The following is a 22,495-nucleotide window of genomic DNA, read 5'->3' on the forward strand; positions in this document are numbered from 1 at the left end:
TTATATTCCGTGTCTTACGTTCCATTATTTATATTAAAGACATGTAAAAAAGCTCTTGGATGTTTTAGTTTCGTGTCATTAGCTGAGGTTTGCGTGCGTGCTTTGATCAGAAGTTTTATTATAAACGCGGGTGGTTTATAAATGTGTGTTTATCTAAATTACATGGATCAAAGTTCTTATAGAGAAGCGGTGTTGAAACGAAGCGGAAAATAAACTAAGTACCTACCTCATGTAAATTAGTTTTTTTTGTAACCCCAATGATTGAGGTAGGTTGTAAGGCTGAAGGGTGTTGAAAAGGGAAGGATAGGAATGATATGAAGGTTAGGAAACTCTTGGCTATTTAGATTATGGTGGTATTTCACCTGTGCGATACTAACAGTATCTACCATTATGTTGTGAGGAAGAAGTAAGAAGATGAAAGGAAATTCTGGAGAAGCAGGAGATGCGCTAGAAGATACAGATATGCAGGAAGATGCAAGTATATGCCATAAAACGTATGAAGATGCTAGAAGGTACAGATACGCCAGACAACGCAGTAAGATGACGCAGGACGTAGTAAAAACACACAGGAAGATGCAGGAAGTTGTAAGAGGAACAACTAAAAATGTGGCGTTTCACTAAAACTTTCAAACAGAAAATAACAATGCAAAAACGAGCTATTGCTGCTACAGATTTTGCACACTCCTGTTTTGAAGTTGAATGTCTCTGGAATTTGAACAAAATATTGCCAATAATTACTGATTTATCGGCACTGAAAAAAACAGGCGTTGGAGTTATTGCGTAGAAAATGGAACGAGGTATCTGCGGAAACATAATATAAGTCAAAAACATTGACTTTAAGAAATATTATTCCATGCCTGATGGATATAAATTTGTTGTTTGTCATTTCGAAAATATGCGTATTGTATGATATTTTATTGAGAGTGGAAAAACAAACAAAAAAATACTTTCGTTTAATAGATACAGAATGCTGTCCTTGTTTTACAGGTATTTCAAAGGAAGATGCTTCGAGGAAACAGCATCATTGATCTCTTCAGCTTTCATCACAGTTGCACAGCTGGGAAACCCGTCAAATACATGCCCAAAATTTGCACATGGTTAACATTCACGTGAGAACGGATCGCTTCTACGACTCGTTCTTGTATTCAACAGCACGGCTGTGGAAAGATTTACCGGCTTAGAACACAAGCCTATTCAAGACCTCACTCCTTATTGTTCTCAAAAAGACCCTTCATCCCCAAAGATGATATTAGCCGTGAGGGAAAAAAATATACACTTGTGTGGAGTTAATGTAAAATAAAACAATTTTAAAAGTTTAACAAGTTCTAAAAGAGTGTATTTATATGTTTTTTTAAATCCATCAGCTATTCGTGTTCTGGTTATTTACTTTCTTAAATTAACAAGGTTCACGTTTATAGGATTAAATTTTACCTCGACTTTTTGAAATTTATTTCACCTCAATTACTGCGGCGAACAAATTACGGAATAAGTACGAAGTTACGAAAATTTCTTCGGTAGGAAATGTGCTTCGAACACTCGAACAGCAATGGTAGGTAAATCAGTGTAGTCATTCAGTTGTAGAGAATTGCCTAGACAGCCAGTCACGCTATCAACAAGACTCTGCCTAGTAAAGTGTGTAGGTAGCAGGTATAAATACATGCGTATGTTTGTTTTATTGTTTCAACGATGAAAGAAGAATTCAAATGTTACGGTATAAAAATAAACTGAGAAATTTCGGAGCTCAAACAGAGTTAAAAATATTACTTATAGGTAAGATGTTGTGAAAGCTTTTGACAAAGTGAATCACTTTATTTTACCAAAAAAACTCGAAAACTTTGGTTTCTCACACGGATTGCTTTTGTTCTTCCATAATTATTTGTCTAACACGTAGTTTACTGGCAGTTCGCTTTTAAAAACCTTACCATAATTTCTGGGGTCCCTCAGGGATCCAATTTAGGACCTCAATTATTTTATATATTTATAAACGACATAGCTCTGTTTATAAGATTTGTAAAAAAATGTTATTTTCTGACGATATTAAACATACACCGGTATAATGACGAAAGAGAAATCCATTCGATTACAAATCGGTATCGACGGCGTAGTAGAGTGGAATAATTTATTTTAACAACGAAAAATGTACAATTATTATGTGCTTTACAAAGGTGAAGGGTATAATGCATTATAGATCATTAAATGTCTGGCCCCTCACTAAATCATATTTCAGCAGCGAAGGATTTAGGAATCACCTTTAACACGCTTCTGACTTTCCATTCTCATGTCGATTCGGTGTGCAAGTCTACCATGCATTGCACAGGTTTTGTAATATGCAACACAATCTTTTTCTAATATGGCGTTCATAAAAATGCTTTACTTCACTCTGGTTCTCAGCATTCTCGAGAGTGGCTCGGTAATATGGAGATCCTATACTCAAATGGTGTAGAAAAGGTGCAAAAAAGTTTATGCGATACCTTTACATGCGAGATTTTGGGTACTACCCTCTGTTGCATTTCTTAGGATTTTCTTTCTGGAACGCTAGGACCAGATCGTCTAGAAGAAAAAAATGTAATGGAGTTCTTATGGGCTCATTTGCAATTCTTATCTTGACCTGTAGATCCTGGAAATATTATCTTGCAACAAATTTTAACCATATTTTTGACAGCTGTAGGTTTACCATATAAATAAAAAACGGATATGTTTATGCGAGACACTATCTATGTTACAAACCAATTCTTTAGAACTTTGTAATCATTCAAAAAGATAGTTGCCGAAAATATGGGAAAAATGAATTGCAAGATAATATATTATTAATTCTGAATTATGAGATCAATAAAATAGGTCCCAATGGCCGAGTGGTTAGAGGCGTTGTCCCGGTAAGACACAGATCATGGGTTCGATTCCCAGTTGACACCGTTACATTTTTATTTTTCTGTGTCTTGTTCTGTTTCACGTTTAGTTTAGATTTATCAGTATTATCTTCTTCTTCAATGATGTGTAACATATATAGGATTAAAATTCTTACGGTGGTGACGTATATTATAGAGTCAAACCGTCACATTTAGATAATCCACGCTTAAGTTTGGTTTACTTCCCCCAAACTTGTCGGCGGGATATTGGGCTAGGAGTGATACGCCAAGTTATTGATCAAACACGCGTCCACAATACGTCATAGCACGTAGCGGGCACAGCATACGGCCCTAAAGCTCACAGCCCATCACGTGTGAACGTGTAGGACTAATATACAAGTGATTTGTTCACAAGTTGTATCGATAACTCCTTTGTGATATGTCATAAAGGTTGCACCATTCACAAACTAAGTACGAACCTGATAACAATGCAGCTACTTCTGACGTGAATTTATTAATAACGGGCCATTTCGATTATAGGTGCCCTGTGGTTTGCGTTTTTTTTTAATTTCCAGGCGTCGCGGTCGGAATGAGCAAATTAATTTCGGGTAAATGAATAGTCTTTTACGTGGAATCTTTCTAATTTACATAATAGACAACATTAAAAAAACGTACTTGTTTAAAGATACAGGTTAATAAGGATTGATGTTGATAGTATGTATTTGATTGACGTATCGTGTACTGCATATATAAAAGTAGGATACATTTTGACTTGTTTGAAGATTAGTGCGTAGGCACCTACAAGAAAAGACTCAGTTTGGGCTTTGAAATCAAGAAATTTGCACATGTTTTTGCAGAGGTAGACAACCCATCGATGATGGCTCGCCAAACAAAAAAAAACTGTGTCTTGACACACAAATCTTGCTCCATTCAAATTCATCGTTTCGTAACGAAACACTGTTTTTCTGACATATTTGATTCATTCGATCGTGCCCAGGGCCGGCCTTATGCGGGCTTAATTGGATCAGTCCGCTCCAGGCGCCGAATCGTCCTATACCTAACACTAGTCTTAACACATCGCCCTTGAGATTATTTTTCACTAAAACGGTGCTAGACAAACATATAAATCATCAGATTATTATTGATTACAATAATCACCTGCCTAGGTGTCTACTGGTTTTGACAAGAGGCGTCAACATTTAATTCGCGCCAGGCACCGTTTGGCTCAGCGCCTACCCTGATCGTGCTATACGTTTTACTATCATTCTCTTTCGCGACATATTCTCTGTACACTTCTTTCTTCATCGGTTCGCTTTACGTCGTTACCATATAAGCGTCCCTTTCCAAATCTTATTCATTACACTTGCATTATGTCAGGCTTGATTTTTATCCGAATCTACACATTTGTCATATCTAGATTTACCAAACTTATCCCTTAGGAATCTCATTTCCACCGATTTAATTCTACTTTCATCCTTCCTCTGCCAGTTCTGTGAATTCCTCACAGCTACACATCAGAATTGGTATCAACACTCCACTGCGTACTGCTAGCTTATTTTATATTGTTTTGGCAATCCAACACTGTCTATAAAAAAAACAATTTCCCCAAATAATTGGTTTTACAATAGTCGATCAAACCTTTGCGCTTTTCCGACCATTTTCAAGGTGGTTTTAAAGTTTAAAGTTCAAATATCCAGTATATTTTTAAATCTATAAATAAACATGTCCCTTTTCGTACCACTTTGCACTGCTCCGATAGGTTACGTGTGCCGTAGAAAGTCTGAGTTTTTCTGGCCCCAGCAAATACTTAACAAATATCCATCTAGAAAATAAATAATTAAGCATTCAATAGCCCTATATGAAGTTTATGAAATCAATTGTGACTATAATAGAGTATTCTAGCCTACCTATCAATCTTCGAGTATTTAGTACCTACTTACTAGTTTATTTTATTTTTTTTTATTATGGCGACTATACATTGTACATACAAAATATGATATTAAATACAGGGTGTATTAAAAAAAATTATAAAAAAACTTGTTTGAAACATATAAAACTTCTTACTGCGGCTTAAAGCGAATGAATCCACCTAGATTTCACCGCCCATCCTATCCTTTTAGGTTATATAAATTTTTCACATTATGGCAAGCGATGATTCAAAACGTTTTTGCAAACTTGCAAATATGCCTAAAATCGTTTAGTGGGTAATGCAAACAGAATGAAATTAAATCACAATGTAAGAACATATAATTTATTGTGATTAATAAAGACTTATTGAGTATTTAAGAGTATTGTTTTCTTCGATAACATTTTAAAGGGAGGTGGTAGGTAAAATAAATATCCCTAATCGGTTATAGGGGTAAAAAGAATGAAAAGGTTGTAATGGACCTGTTTGGGGTATAAGAACGTAAAGAATTTTTTTTCATAAATTAAAATACGTTCAGAGAATAGGGAGAAACGAACAGACTATGGACATCTTTGGGACATACTAGAAGCTTTATTATAGAAACCTACGTCGGTAATAGGTGTTAACCACGTAATAATTGAAAAGGGGCGCGTTGGGTTTCAACGAATCAGACCATTCCCAAAATCAATTAAATAATTTTTCGCCAATCACGGAGACTAAGGGCGGTCTAAGACACGATACACTCGAGATTGATTTACTGTTGAGTTAACCTTGGAATCCGGTCTCACGACGCGTGCAAAGGCACTTGGGAATCGACGATAAATTTGCATTCTAAGGCAGAAACGAAGCGATACCGAACCATCGATAACGAAAAAAGGGGGTGACGGTTTGGTGAGAGAAGGGGGTGTTTTAAAATGTTTTGGTCCAGAAGACATATTACGAGGCGATCCTCATAGAGAGTGCTGTTTCAAGTGGCGATAGTGAACACAAATTTTAACTTAAGATAGGACGTTTGGCCGAAATTGCCTAATTATATTAACACGGGGGAGATGCAAGTTGGGTAATTAAGAAAAGACATAAAAGTTAATGGGTCACGAAGTCTTTGATTAACGATCAAAATTTTACGACCTTTTTTGCGCGTAAACAAAGTTACGAGGATAATATATTGAAATTCCTAGATGAAGCGAGAAAAGAGTATATGGGTTGGGCTAAAACTAGACGCAAAAAAACTGTAAAAACAGGGATGTACTGGGCGTAGATCACCGAAAAGAAAGGACCGGGAATCGAAAAGAAACCCGAAAGGTAGTTTAGCTCATGATGGAAGGGGTTTCAACGACTCGGGTAGTGGACAGCGATGGGTTACGAAAGATTACCAGAAGAGATGCGGCGGATATCACGAAAAGAGTCAAAACAGGTAGGCGAAATTACAAAAACGTGTCGGATCAAATTTTGGAACGAATGCCTACGTATTTCATCACCGAGGGGAAGGTATATGTGTCCTGGGATCACCCACGGATCGTGTAGACACCAATCAAATGCTAGAAGGCAGCACACAAGGAAGGATACTGTATTGCGCAAGCGCTGGACATAATGGGTGAAAAGCTTCCGTTAGTTGGGATAATTTATCGATTATATTATCGATATCAATAGCGAATTTCTCGGAAAGATTTCAAAAACAACGATATAGAAATGAGCTTTTTTTTTTTTTTTTTTTTTTTTTTTTCTTTATTCATGAAATATTAATGTGTACAGTTTTTACATGCTTTTCGACTACCACACTAGACACACGCCCGTATTATGGTAGTCGAATGTAGCTAGCTACTGTAGGTAGCTACACCTAGTCTATAGGCCTGAAATCAACCAATATTACGGACACAACACGTGTACGAGAAAAAATAATCAAATAATTTTGCGCAATAGTCTACATCGCCGAATATAAATTACGGGAGGGCGCCCGAAGGTCAGGCCACCGAGTACGCACCTGTACCCGCCTCGGCAGGTTGGTAGGTGTTTACCTCAAATCGGAAGGCGGGAACCTAAAAACCTGAAACGGGGTTATGCAATTCTAAACTTAACGGGGAGTGAAACCTCGAATTCATAAAGACAAAAGTCGCACAAATTTTAAGTCGATTTATTCGAAAAAAACATTATTAAATAGCGTTGTTTGGAGGAAATCAGGGCTTTTTCGTTTTAACTTGGTTGGAGTCGGTCTTCGAGATCTTTACGTCGCGACAGCTTTTGGTGTGCAATTTTTAAACTAAACTGATAGAATTTTAAATGTAGTGAAGTTGTGTATTTAGAAAATCAAGGTATTTTCACGAAGTTAGAGTGGTTTTAATATAAATTGGAATAATTGAAGTGTTTTAAAATTTAATTAGATTCAACCAAAAAACGGGTAGACTCATAATTAGACAATACTAAATTCACGGGTTGGAGTCTTTTCGTAAATTTTGAGATAGTTCGTCACAAAATCGCCGGGGACCTTTAAGGAAGTATACGCGTCGCGCTACGAGGAGTACCACTTGGGGCTTCTACTCATACCTACAGTTCCTGGACGTGGATTAATGTACATGTCGTCGATATCCCGACTGGACTGGTAATATTACGATTTTGGGTAAGTGACCTTGCATGAATATATATTTCCAGAACGTTAAAAATGCGACGAAGATGGGGCTGCAACCAGCAGCTCGGACAGGGCTGCGATACTGATAAGATAGTATCACATTTAGAACTGTTTGCTTGCTTCTAACAGCTGTGTTTAGCACGAGGCCAATGACCTACTTATTTGTAAGCAGTTAGTGTCGACGCACGACCCAAAAGGAAGAAAAGGGACCCCCATAAATCACTTGACGTCCGTGTCTGACGACAAAAGTCGTACATTCTACCGAGTTGGCAGCCGCGCAGAGGCACCTCAAATCAACATGGAAGCGACTAGCTGCAACCAACTCATGCTCAAAACAAATAAAAAAATAAAATTAATAATATTTGTATAACCTTATATGTTCACTAACAAATTCCCAAATACCTTTGGCCTCGGCTTAGGACTCGCCGTTGGAGTATGTTGTCCGTAAGCTGTCTTGGGAAAGCACACAACTTCCTCGGCTCAGAAGATTTTCTACTTTCCTCATCACGCGATTTCGGGGCGTCAACGTTGTATGGAGAATCACGAAGAGTTCGGAAGGTCATCCCTTTTCGCGGAGCCGGGTCGGGTGAGAGGACACGAGAGGCAGTATGAAAATTAATGTCAAGTTGGAATGTTTGGGCCTTGGTTCGCTGCGAAGGCGTTTAATTGAACGGGCTCCAAGTCTTTCAAAATCGCGTGGAGGGGACGTCGGCGTGATGAACGAGGATTCAAAATCGGAGGACGAACACATACTAAAGCGGGGTTTACCCGGAGGTTGATGCAACTCGACTGGAAATCCCTCGAGATCCTTTGCAGCAGCCTTCGTGAGGTGGATAGTAGGCCTGGCGGCTAGTGGACGTTGAAAGCCCCACCAGAACAAACCTACTTGAAACATGCACGCGTTTAGCATCATGACAAGGGACGCAATGAAATTCCCCCTTTACAGTCAGTAACGTAGTCCGTCGGAGGAAGCGGGGCGGGGTGATTTGGGATATCCCAACAGGTGCATTACCTCTCCCTCTGACGTGAGCGGTCCAGAGGTGTCAGGGCGACTATAAGAAGAAGTTAGACCAGACCTCGGGGAAAGCCAGACACGTATTGGTTCTTGGGGTTTTGCATTTGGAAGAATAGCGACCATTTCATTTGGGGCAGTGAGGTGCCGACCCAGTTTGCAAAAAAACCTTTTCTCGTCATTCAATCCGTTCCCATCTCCTTTCTCTCTCGTTTCCACTTCCATCCGCAACACCCAAAGTTTACTAACCACAGCTAAATCCATCTATCTAGTTTCAGTACACCATTACAGAGGTCGACGAGGGAGTCCCAGTACTTATGCGGAAACAACACCCTATTCAACGAAGGGTTTAATAGCGCGTACACAAAGGGAGGGGGGGGGGGTACGGTTCTATGTCACAATCTAGAATTTATAAACACGGGGACATTAGGTAAGGACGGGGATACAAGGAAATTGTAGGGATATGATAGAAACTGTTAGGTCAATTAGTAATAGGGTCCAGTATTCGAAAGTTACGTGAGACACGTACTCGTTCCTTGTAGAACTCGCTGAGGGTTGTTGGACGTTTTCCCCACACTTTGGCTAAAAAGAACCGGGAGTTACCATGGAAAGGAGACATTAAATACCTACCACCTCATAACGGTGGGCTTCGAATTAACAAACCACACAACGTGAAGTAAAGGAATTTATTGTAGATCAACCCCAAAGCGAAGGCCTTATTTTACTGTGTGCAATATCACAGGGGCGGGGGATATTCAGAGTTAGCCAGGCTCAGCACGATATCATTTTGCAAAAGCGAAACTGAACGCTGGAGAGAAAGGGGTATAAAAACCTCATTCAAGTGAGTTAGTACAATTAGGAGGTCGAGTCAACACAAGGTTAGGAACCGCTGGTGAAAAAAAGATAAATTTATTACTGAAAAGTATAAGGTACCTAGTTCAAACATCGTATGGATCTGGTCTGGCAATACCAAATAGAACAAAATTACGAAATTACAGATGTAAATTTCGCGTAATAATTTTACACTGCCAGAATTACACACAGACTAAATTACACCTACTTATTAAACCTCCTGCAATGTCATGTAATCTGAAATGCTTGAATCAGCCGTTGGCGCTGGCTGGTGTAGTCGAATATATTGCCAGCAATGATTCCCATGCAACGGAGACAGTATTTTTACAATTTAGTAGTTTTTAACCATTCAGTACTTTCGTCACTTCAGTTTGCAATGTTTTCGGTGTATTTCAAATGAGCAATATAAAGCTTTTTTTTTAATTTTTCGTTAAAACAAACACTGTTTTAGAAACTAGATAAAATTGTCTTTCCGGTGTATGCATTTAAAATAAGCATAACTATTTAAAAAAATTAATATCAAACGTGAAAAATGTTGTCAAAAACTCAAACCACATTTTTACTTAAATTTTTACTCCAATCATAGAAAAATTGAGAGAACTCGATATTGTAACTCGAATTTGTAAGAAAACTGTCCCTTCACTTACCTTTATCTCTTTCATGTAATGAATATAAATAAAATATATTTTTAAACTGATTGCGGTGCAAAATACGAATTATTCGTTTTGGTTATTTTTAGGATTTTATTAATGTCATTCAGTATAAATGTTTGAGGCAAACTAAAAAGAATTATTATTTCTCTTTTTCTAAATTGAAAAAATGGTGTTTTCGCATAATAGAAAAAAAAGATAAAAATACTTTAACAAAATATGGACGCCCTGTCATATATGACCTTTAAACGCTGGAGGGGTTATTGGTAATTATAATGTCTCGAGGTTGTATTATGCCTTTACGCTACTCGAAATGAACATGGACAAAGGTTTCCAAAGAGAAAAAAGTTAATTGTGCCTTAAAAACAGTATAAACCAATCAAAATCTCGTATGCCTCTGAAATCCGTCAATCTTACACATAATCTGTAGAATTGAATAAAAAGGCTAGTTTTATAGCAATTTAAATATAAACAAGAACTATTTCAAAACACGACACACTCTTCAACATTTCGGCTCAGAACATCGTCTGAAAATTGTTATTTCTGCCGTAAGCCGCTAATCTGAAATTAAACAGCAAAACCTATTTCACATCTAATTATATTAAAAGTATGTATTTATTTATTTATTTTGTAAGAAACAAACAGCTTTTATATACTATACAATGATAGATATAAATATACAAGTTAACTGAAGTCAAGCCACAGAAGTTTCTTATGTTAAAGTGCATTAGAAATGAAGTTTTAGTATCTTAAAATTAATTTGGTGTTTAAGGAAGGGGAGAGGAAGAGAAAAATAGGAAGAGGATAGGAGATGCTGCCGATACATTCCATACTCTCATATTAATAATCGATCGTACACATTACTTCATATCTATATTTCTTTAGGTTATTACCAAAAATGTCAATGCTGTTCCGATACACCCTGTATTGTGCACATATACGAGGATAGTATAGATACATACACACAAGTTCCTAGGAAAAAAACAGGTTTCGGTTATAAACAAACCAACTCTTTCTTTTCCCTAATTACTTGCGCATTTATGTTTCTCAATTTTTTTTTAATAACTCTTTGTTGCCGTATTTATCAAACATAAAAAAATACCTTTGATTCCTTAAAACATCTTTTAAACCAGCCATTCCTAAAGTGGTCTGTATCGACACCCAGGGGTCGATTTTGACTTGCAGGAGGTCCATGTCAATGAAAAATGGGAGTGCATGAGATATAAATGTGGGTTCACAATAGTCAATTAGGCCAATTTTAGGTCATTTTTTGTGGTTTCACGTGGAAAAGCTATCATAGTACAACAGTGATGTATTTGTAGGGATATTCTGAAATGTTGACGGAGAGGTTATATTTTAGGGAAATATTCTAGTAAAATATCGAAACAATCAAATTTTTTGGCAATAATTTTTCATGCGAAAATACTGTGGGAAATTAATTATTTCTAAATACCATATCTACCCACCCCCTCCCCTCCATGGATTTTAAAATACTGTAGAGATTTGGGGAATCCGTGTCTTAACCGGAATTCTCTAGCTAACCCCATGGATTTGAAAATGTTGTGTGCGGATTGAGTAGATTCGAAAATATTTTGAGGGGTATTCTCGCTTGCTCAGTACTCAGTACAAACCCATTCTGAAATCTAGGGATATTTCGGTCTGAAAAAGTGTCTACCCAAAACAGTAAAAATCGGAACGTGGTCTACGGGATAGAAAAAGTTTGGGGATCTCTGTTTTAAACCGTACCCCATGGTAAAGTTGGCATACCAACAATTTATATCCAACCAATTCAGCTCCTTCTACTTCGAGGTTCATAGATATCTAGATTACCCACACACGTAAAAAAACCTAATTTAACATAACCTAACTTTTTTTTATTTAAATGGGAATGAAATTTATTTAGCACGCACATGAAACTTATTAAAAAAGATTTAATGACATGTGTAATTATGCTCTCCTTGTGAAAGTCTGTCCGTGTGTAATTCTGGCATTGGTACGTGAAATTCACGCTTGTGTTATTTCTACCGATACCAACAAAATATAAGTAAGTTCCTACTTAGAAAGATAATGCCAAGCCAAATCCTGAACAAGGTTTTGATGAAGTCATAATGAAGTAATGACTGACAAGAGTGGTAAGTTACATACTCTCAGTATCGATTCAGAATCGAAACTTTGCTCGAAACGGCTTTTGCTGTGTTTTCCAAACTTCCTCTTCTTCAAATTCTTCCTCTAATACCCTAAATAGAGACCCCACTCAATTTTAAACTTTACCCGTCAAATGTTTAGATTAAAAATTCCTTCGAATTATCGATCATCACGAAGTGATTATGTACATCATTGGTTTTAATTTGAAATCAAATTTACAATAGAATACCTATTATAACCAATGGTAAATGATTTATCGATTTTCACCCAATGAAAATTGATATACCACTATGGTTTTAACATTAAAACAAAATTATTATTGGGTTAAGTTTGAAAAATTGATCTCACTCCATTGGGTGAAAATCAAAAATATTTAGGTAGGTAGGTACTCTGTTGTAAATTAGATTTTCCTATAATTAAGTAAGACATTGAGCCATAAATTAAACATGAACACCGGTAGCTAATTGAAACGTTTACCAGTCCAATATAGTGATTCAAAACTGATTAAATTGATGCTTTAATTACTTAGAATCGTGTTCAAAATCCATTTAATTTCCTATGCCAGATAAATTAGAGAAATGTCGCGGTTGTAATACGACATCCATCATAGAACTTTTGTTTTCGATGAAGTCTGCGATAGTACAAAGCTATTAATAATGGATACTCGTGTTTTCGCTTTTTACGTTGCATGTCGTATAGTTTTATGACAATGTGTGTTATTGGTGGTTTGTTTTCTGGGTTTGTTACATACTGTCATATATTATACACAGTGTTATAGGACGTACTTGACTTTCTTTAATCAGTGATTTCTGACATTATTTTGAGTTAGAAAAAATAGTTGGTATCCTGTTACTTTTTTTCTTCCACGTGTTATTACTTTTCACTATCCAATAAAAACTATTTTAATTTGAAAAAAAAATTGTCAAGAATCACTGGTTAAAATTAGTCAAGTACGTTCCTTAACATCTTGTATAATATTTGCTATAATTACTGGGAAATATTAGATATTATATATCATGTATAGGACATTTTTTTAAATTATTGTACCACACATAAATCAATTGTCCATTTACAGTAGGAATACTTTTTTCTTATTTTATTTTAATATTCCTATTATTAAGCTATTCTTATACATCCTTATATTCTACGTATTCATAGGTGGCGTTGATAAATTTATTTAATGAAAATACGCTTTTTGCAAGGTATTGCTTTACAAATTTAAGACAAATTATTTATTTGCGCCCGTACTTACGCCATATGAATATGAAAAAACTCAATTCTTTCGAGAAAGTACACAAATACATATATTGTACCGATGATTCAATTCAATATTATATTTGTATGCCTTTCTTGAACAAAACTGTTTATTCATATTCATATTGCGTATTTTAATAAAATAAATTAATTAACGCCTTCTATCTACTTAGGTATACAAAAAGTTTCTTTAGGTTATAAATGGTAATTAAATATATCTAGGGCCATATTGATAAAGGTGTTGTAAATTTTACACAACTGATGAGCATCCGTGTATCGTAATGGTTATTTACAGAGATGTGCTTTATTTCAAATAAATCCATTTCAAATGGAAATGCAAAATGCATTTCTAAAAACCATTTTGCATTTTGCATTTTAAATGCTTTTCTCAACGCATTTTCCATTTTAAGTGCTTTTTTGCAACATTCTTCGTACTATCTCCACTCATCTTTTTTTCATAAGCCCCAAATATCAGTCGGTCCTCAACCTCGCTATGAGAGATAATTTACATTTGTCAAGTTGCTCCCCGGTAGGAGCCCTGGCAATTGAGTGATTCCAATACAAAAAATACTGATTCAAATACTGAACATGGGGCCATGACGCTGTAATATTAACTGCTAAGTTTCTCTGTTTTTACGTTGACATCATTAGTCCTGCGCAAAATTTTTGTTGTCTCATAATCTGTAGTCGTGGTGTTTTTGGATTTACCATCATGTAATATGTTTGTTCTACATTAATGTCCATTATTAAATGACAAAATTGTTTAAAAGTTCTATAATTATTTTAATTGTTTGACCTGAGAAACCATTTTGCGTTTTCAATGCATTTTGAAAATAGGTATTTTGCATTTTGCATTTGAAATGCTTTTCAAAAAACCATTTTGCATTTTGCATTTTCAAATGGAAAAGTTTTGACCCATTTCCATTTTGCATTTCAAATGGTTTTGGGTACCCATTTTGCACATCTCTGGTTATTTATTAGTTTTGCAAATTTTAAAACACGTTTATTATGAAGGGTGTTACCGTTCAATTCCTTTTGTCATACTATGCTGGGCACACCTCTTCTGCCGAGTGCAATTATGAGTTATGTAACATTTAAAAATCATACTCCTTATTATTTTCATTACATACATGTAATGAATTTATTCCGCCGTTCTTACAATTGTTGATGGCGTCATGGTCAGCATAGTTTCCTTCCAAGCAGCTGATCGGGGTTCGATTCTCGCCGGTGTCAATTAAAAATAAAAATTTAATATGGGTGTATGTATTTTTAGTATCATTTTTATAACATTTTAATTTTTTTAATTTTATATCCCGTGATCTTTTACGGGTCTGCGCTAGTCTTAGCCCGTCGTCTCACGGGTCGGCAAGCAATCGACATAAATTGAATTGTTCATGACCATGCACATAAAATTAAGTTCGCTATAGTAAGGTAACGGTCAGCATCGCAGTTCATTGTGAAACCTTTCTGCGCAGGGTATTGCAGCATTCGGTTTATGTCGATTGCTTACCGACACATGGGACGCCGGGCTTACATAACCGATGCAGGTACTTCTGTGACTTACGACGCATTTAGATGTCATTGAATAATGTAAGTACGTTGTACGGAAAATTATATTGTAGACTATGTTATTTTCGAATAAATTTGATCTGGTCTGTAAAATTATTGTTAAGTGTCATTCTAAAATATTTAAATCAGCAACAACAGAAACAGACCACGAACTTGCCTTTGCAAGCGACAACTTCAAATTTATCACGCACTAAAAAGTGCGTATTTATCTTGAGCGTAGGTAATATATTGAGCAAACTTCTATTTGTTGTTAATTTCATATTTGAACAAAATAATACAATTTCAAACTAACTTGTTTTTTTTATCATTACGTAACTTCTTTATCACACAATATAAACACTATAGAAATAAAAACATGTACGTAGACGTATCTAATATTTTAATCGTGTTTAATTTGTGATTCTAGTACGTAGCTTTTTTTATTTTTTTCTTCTATTGTTTTGCTTTATAATTTTCCTCTTTTAATATTTTGGCCCGCTTACAAAACCTAAGGTAAAAAAAAACTTTCAAAAAAACTTGACCAAACTTTTTAAAAACAAATTTGTACCAACACAGTGAAAATGAATAGAATGTAGATAGGTATACTCCCATATATTAACTGGAATGTTTGAACTATTTTAAATCTATAACATTCGATTATAATTATTATAACTCACCTCAAACCGCAATTTAACCGCATCCGATTTCCCTCCAAAACATTGTTTGCCTGTCAAAATATGCTACTTACTTTGCTGGGTTTAGTACAATTTAAAAATAGAACACATTCAAATAATAATGGCGGAAAATATTATTGGTAACTGAGAAGTTCCTACCCTAAACTAAAATCTCTATTTCGGTAGGTACTTACCGAAAATGAAACCATAAATACCTACGTTTCAACATTTTAGCCATAATACCCGGTGCTGCTAGAGCTAGAAAAATGAAAATTTATTGTTGAATGACGAAAAAAAAAAAAAAAACGAGGATATCAAAGTTTACTATTGTTAACAATTTTAGGTTCGTCTCTTCTTTGTAAAGCATTTGTGTGAAGTCTCTTTTTTCTTTGCTCCATATCTTTTGTTGATCGGTTTTCTGATTGCATCAACACATAGGTAGTCTGGTTTGCGGTTGTTCTGGTAACTCCGATTTAATTTAATTGATGTTTAAATGTCATTATCCCCTATTATTTAAATACAACTATTGAAAATAATCAAAACGTTTTTGAATTTGTAAGCTGTGAGGGGCATTTTATTTTGGTACAGTATTTTTTACATTTCATAGTTATCCAGTAATGTTGACCTCACTGGGTGTCTTACCCGTGCTGAGGCCTTCATTTTATAATATAAAATTGAATATAGAATAGGGTATTTTCTTTAGTCATTGGTAAGGGGGTACAAAAATATAGCTTGGCAAGCTTTGCCGTCGGCGGCGGGATCGCTAGTCTACACTTTACATTTTGTGGACACAAAAAAAGTTGATTGCTTTAATTCATATCCCGGGAATATTAGTTCCATGTTCCCCCTTTAGCCGCCAGTAAAAATGTGTAAAGTTATCTCTGTGTTTATCCGTATTTGCTCCAAACCCCCTTATTTCAGCTGGATTATTGACCAGAGCTTAACGCCTTGCATTTCATAAGTTCCTAATTTATTTTGATATCAATTCTATGATAATCTATTATCAATTTATTTTTATTATTACAACTTTGGGTCTTAGAAATGCTGAAATTCTTTTCAGTTAATTACTCCCAAACTCCAAAATTGTTTAAAAAAACGAAAGTTCTAATGGTGATAATATTATCAATAAATTAGTTTTTTTTTACATAGCACTCTTTTTAGGATGAATTGCCTAATACAAAAAAAAATAGTTTTTTTGGAAGTCTTAATTTTCTTTTTTCTTGTGTTTTTAGTTGTAGATCACATGGTATTTATCCACAATACTTATCTTTCACAATCTCTTTTCCGCATAAATGCCTATAAATAATCTTGACATACCTACACAATCTATATTATATATTTTTTGTGATAGTTGATAAAGTGTCACCTGTATAAAGGTCGCCGTATTGATTGTATCCTCGATAACATAACAACCATCTACCTACGTAAAAAGTCGGTTACAATAAAACAGCGCATTGTGTAAATTGCGTTCGATTACCATTCAGAATTCGGTAGTTTGGTAGTTTACCGCGTCACTTGGAAAGAGTGGCCTGTGGAGAAGTAAACAATTGTCCAATATTCCGTTGCCTAGGAAAAACGGTGGGGAGAGAAGTGTTAGTATAGCTACCGGCAGTTTATAAGAGCCATTCCTTGCCGAGTTCGTGCCACTTCGTTCCTACCCGTTAAAGTGATGGAAAGCAGTGATATAGTGGACAATATCCAGTGGAGAGAAATGGACGCGTGCTTTTCCACCTTCGACAAAGACGGGTAAGCGAAAAAACTGGAAATAATCAAATTATATCTCTTGCAAAAGTGACAGTACCTAACTACAGATTTCCCCCGAATTTTCAATATTTCCAACAACAGCGAACTGGCGGCATGGATGTGAACTAAAACAATAACCAATTATTATTTATGGTTTTTTTTATGAATAATCTAAACCCAGTTTGAATTCTAATTTCAAATTATTTGAACAACGCTTTTTTGACATTACCTGTCAAATGTCAACGTGACATTTATAAGGTTATAGGTTATAATATGTATGGGTTCTGTATTTTTGTATGATTTGATTTAATCGCAGTTCACTGATTTATTAATTTGTTAACATATTATATTGGTTTCTCGGGATTTTTTTACTGTTCAAGTGCTTTTTGTGATAAAGCGGTATATCGTGATTGGTTTATTTAAGGGTATATCGTTCCGGTGTGTATTTGCTTCTCCCGCATATTTATTGATAACGGTGAAAAACATCAGATAAGGGATATAAAATATTATGAAGGCTCGTTTCTGATTGGAATTGGATAGGCACCTACTGATAACTTGAAAAACAGGTTTCAGAAATTAATAATATTTGTCTAGGTAGAGTTGTTCTACTTTAATTCTTATTTTATTAGCTAGTTATTGTTTTAAAACTATTGGTTTTATTGTTTTTTTAATGAGTAATACATAGGTAGGTACCTATATTTATTGACATACATTTTTATCGTGGATTCAACTGATATAAATCATTACTACAGTATGAATATTTCTCATTAACATAATAAGTAGGTACATTAATTACATAAGAATTCCAAGGATAAATTAATCATGTGAATCGCATAAAACGGTTGGTTGCTCATGAAATATTTATTGTTCCACACACATATTAATTTGTGGTTATAAATTTTTTTTTCATGTATGTTTCACTTCTAGTCTAATTAAAATTAGAATGGGTACTGTAACCAACCTATTCTATCACTCTTCATAAACAGTTTTTTTCTTAAATTATAGATTTAATAGAGGTTGCAGGTCGAAATCCCGGTGTGTGCAAAATTTATTTATTTAATGATTTAGTGTTATTTTACAATTAATTTAATATTGATTTTCAAATCTGGCATAAACGAGTGATGTCATACGTACCTCAGTTTTGTCAGTTAATAAGTTTTAGGAAGATTTCCAAAACAAATGAAATCTTTTGAAATAATTTATATTCTGCGGTGGTGAATCATTTGCGAGTCTAGGTAGCGCAACTTTGCACCAAATTGTCCGCATTCTTAAGGCACACGGCCGGCCGTATTTTGAGGTAGCGGTGTAAGTACTGTCAGAACCCGCCAATCAATCTCAGGGGGTATAAATCTCTTATTAATTATATTTCATATTTAAACTTATATATCTAGAATCAACGTCTGTTGATCTATATTTTATACGAATGTATATTTTTTAAGCCAGAATATTATTCACTAAAGTTCCTTATTAAGCTACATGCTACCTAATTACATTCTGTCATTTTATCAATCTCATACTAGAATAAGAATTAGAACTAGAATTACTAAAATGTTAAGTTATTAAACAATTGAAGGATGTTGTATTATAAGCATCAGTAAATCAATCGTAATAAGTTGAATATCATTTTAATTGAGAATATCTGTTTTAGTGATGGCAGATTGAGTCCAGACGAGTTTCGGTTGGTTTGCCGAGCCCTCTTCCGTAACGATAAAGGCCACATCTACCCCCTGGACGACGAAAAAAGCCGCCACATCTTCTCCGTGTTTGACAAGAATAGCGATGGATACATCGACCGGGATGAATTCCTGTTCTGCTGGAATCACTGGATTAAAGTTGTAAGTCAATTAAACCACATAATTTCCTTTGTTGACCTTTTTTAAAATTATTAATCTTTATTTGTTACACATTTTGCCGCTGGAAAAATCTTAATTCTGGCTCTCTTTGTACCATGTGATATGTATGCACATTGTTTATTTCTTCCAGCCCCAATTTAATTTCATATCAAATTCTCACAATAAGATTGCATCAATCCTTCATCTATGCATTGTTTTTCAAATTTTGTGGCATTTCAACCTTAAAACAGAACCCTCTGCTGAAAGTAGTGTGTACTTTTCAAGAAAGATTAAAAATTGTCATAGAATGAAAAAAAATCTAAGCATTTAGAAATCGCCGCTTTTTTTATTTAAATCCATTCATTGTGTCCCAAGTGAAATAATAATCGTTTTTATAATAATAAACAATGAAAGAATTTATACATAAAAATGCAAAAATCAGTCATTTTAAATACATATAAGATTACGAAAGATTTTTAAATATTTATATTGAGGAATCAGTAGGATTTATAGGCCCTGTTAGAAGTTCTACCGAGCCGAACCCTCTGATATGAAAATATCTGTAGTCAGTGAATTATTTTCCCATTTGATCTCTGGTGATTTGACGTATTGTTTTTGTATTATTTTGTATTTATTATGCTTATATAATGCACTTGCATAATGTGGATTGGCTAGATGATCATTTGTGGAAAAGTGTGTGGAAGGGTTTAGTTTTTCCTATGGGGAAGATTTAACCCGGACATAGTCGGAAAAAATGAATTTAACTTTGTTCTATTTTCTGGCATTCATCATTTTTTTTCAATAGGACTCTTCAAAAACGATAGATAGTGGTTTCACTGTATTGCCTAAAAAAATATTGACTGGTTTGATAAAACCTTCCGGCCACAAAATGAAAATTTTACCGGAGACAATAAAAACAAATTTTTACAAATTCATAAAACTAATTAAAAATCTTGAAGTTTATACAAAAGTGATTATTTGTTTCTCAAAATGTTGGTGTAAAATAATGCAATTCTATTTTTTTATAAGAGATTAGAGGGTGGAGTAAGCTATTCTATGGTTTTCTTGTTAAGTCAAGTTAAGACTTAACATAAAAGAGTATGTAAATAAAAAAAAATTTAATTAAAAAAAATGCCTTATTCACTAAAAATTATTCTACCATATTCTATTTTAAAGACTTACTATATATGAAACCACAGAAAAGTAACATTCCCAAAAATATGTGACTTGAAGGATTTTATACATAGTCGATATGTCAGGAACTTGTGTTCATTTATTCAGTTGTCCGCATAAGACAAGTAAATAAGTTGAACAGTCAGAAGAAGATTATAACAAAATGGCCATTTCCAAATATTCAAGGCACAATAAAATTGATACCGGATGTTGAAAAGCTACAAGATATGGGTCTAATTAAGATATACATTAATATGGGTCGTCGACTTGCAAAACCCGCTCTGGAAATTTCTGTTGGTTCAGATACATTCACGAAACCCGCTTTGGAAATTTCTGTTGGTTCAGATACATTCACAAAACCCGCTCTGGAAATTTCTGTTGGTTCAGATACATTCACAAAACCCGCTCTTGAAATTTCTGTTGGTACAGATACATTCACAAAACCCGCTCTTGAAATTTCTGTTGGTACAGATACATTCACAAAAAGTGGAAAACTCTTCAAGCTAATTTCGGTTTTAGGAACAGCTCATATGAAAGAAATTGTTTCATCTCCCTCACCGTCATAATTAGAAATATGAACTAAACAGTGTTAAAAAGAGAAAACACCAAGCTTTATATTTAAATATAGAAGTTAACTACAGAATAATTGAAATGTAACCCTCATTACAACCAAAGGTGCCGACTGCAATTTGAGAAAAAAATATGAATTTTGTGAATTTATAATTAATTAATTCTTCAGTTAATAATTCATTTGTTTGTTAAAATTAGTGTTTTTTTGTTTGCATTCAAAATTTTAATATTTGGAAAATGATATGCTTATTTCTAATAATAAAACTTGATAGTGTATTTCATCACATTTCAAAAACAGTTTTTAGTTTTCATATACATTCAGAAATATCCTATTTACTTTTGGATTTTATTGAGAGGTAGAAATATACACAAATTCTTAGACTTTCTGACAACTTATTTAAGAAATTTAACGGTCAATATGTCAGAAGCCTGAAGGGTTAAAGTAAATTGAAAATAAATAAATTATTAATATTTTTTGCTAAATATCAAAAGAATAATGTATAATTATGTTGATATTTAGCATAACAGGTATATTCTTTTTAATGTTCAGTGTTCCAAAAAGTTTTAGAGACATCTACAAATTTCTGAAAAATTAATTTATTTATATTTATTTAATTATGTCCCATTGTTTCAGATTGTTAGGCCTGTTAGTGCTTTCCTGGTGGTGGATGTTCAGAACGATTTTATAACTGGAACCCTTAGCTTAAGTAACTGTAACCCGCAGCAAAATGGAAATGATGTAAGTTTCTCTTTTTATACCTAATTTTAAACAAATTGTGAGCTTTATTTTTTATTTTTTTTAATTTTATTTTTTTTATTTTTATTTTTTTATTTTTATTTTTTATTGTACAACAGAACATTCATTCCAGTTACAGTACAATTTTACATCATATCAGCATTTAGGTAAGTGATTCTTCAATAATTGTTTTAGGTCATTTAGAGAACAGTCACTTATATCCAAATTCTTTGCTAGTTCGTTCAACAGCACCACTCCCCTCGTCGTGCTATGCTTTGCCAGGACGTTGGTTTTGTCTTTTGGTACTCTGAATAAGTCATCGTATCGACTTCGGCTGTAGTGGTCTGGTACATAATTTATCGTGATTAATTGGGTTATTGTGCCGTGTTGTGCTTCCTCCTTGTGCATCATCGGAGCAGATGTGTAAATTGTGATGAAGGGTGTGTTTATGTGTGTAGAAGTGATTCTGTGTGATGCGCGTTAATCTTTTTAGGGCCGGTATTTCAGTACACATATGCAATAATTAGTTAAATTACTAAGGTTTTTTGCGTTTAATGTGAAGCGTAAATTGTGATCTGCTGTAATATTTACTGTTAGGGACCGAGCCATTTCCGGACTGGAAACTAATTAGATAATTTCTTTCGTGGAATTGCATGGGTTATGATAGAATCTTGCAAAATCTACCAATTTATTTTATTGCATATTTTTTTTATGTGAATATGGCGCAAGAGTCCCAACTGCTCCTAAATGTCCGTAGTCTGTGGGACTATGGAATCCCCAATTGGGGTCTCTTGTGAGGCTGACGGTAGTTGGGAAAGGAAGAATATGGCATTTCAAGCAACATTTCTATTCTGAATTCCTGTTTTTACCAGGGCGATACTGAGAGTATCTACCACGTTACATCTAGAGTTCTGAATTGTAGTTGTCCTTC

The 22,495-nt window shown here is 34.5% G+C and overlaps 1 protein-coding gene across 3 annotated transcripts in view; it reads left to right on the forward strand.

Annotated features, from left to right (window-relative positions):
* Positions 1 to 17,049: 17,049 nt before the first annotated feature.
* Naam (Nicotinamide amidase) overlaps positions 17,050 to 22,495 on the forward strand; it is a 40,495-nt gene continuing 35,049 nt past the window's right edge. For 2 of the 3 annotated variants that reach the window (XR_016303318.1, XM_089640343.1), the window contains exons 1-3: positions 17,050 to 17,256; positions 18,902 to 19,088; positions 21,463 to 21,567. Coding sequence is in view for 2 of the 3 variants with exons in the window: in XM_089640343.1 (XP_089496469.1) it covers positions 17,180 to 17,256; positions 18,902 to 19,088; positions 21,463 to 21,567 (369 nt within the window). In the remaining variant the exon portion in view is untranslated. The remainder of the gene's footprint in view (positions 17,257 to 18,901; positions 19,089 to 21,462; positions 21,568 to 22,495) is intronic. The other variant, XM_089640344.1, reaches the window with a different exon arrangement.

Source organism: Hesperophylax consimilis, chromosome 15 (genome assembly GCF_061612785.1).
Source record: "Hesperophylax consimilis isolate HC1 chromosome 15, BYU_Hcon_1.0, whole genome shotgun sequence".
NCBI lineage: Eukaryota > Metazoa > Arthropoda > Insecta > Trichoptera > Limnephilidae > Hesperophylax > Hesperophylax consimilis.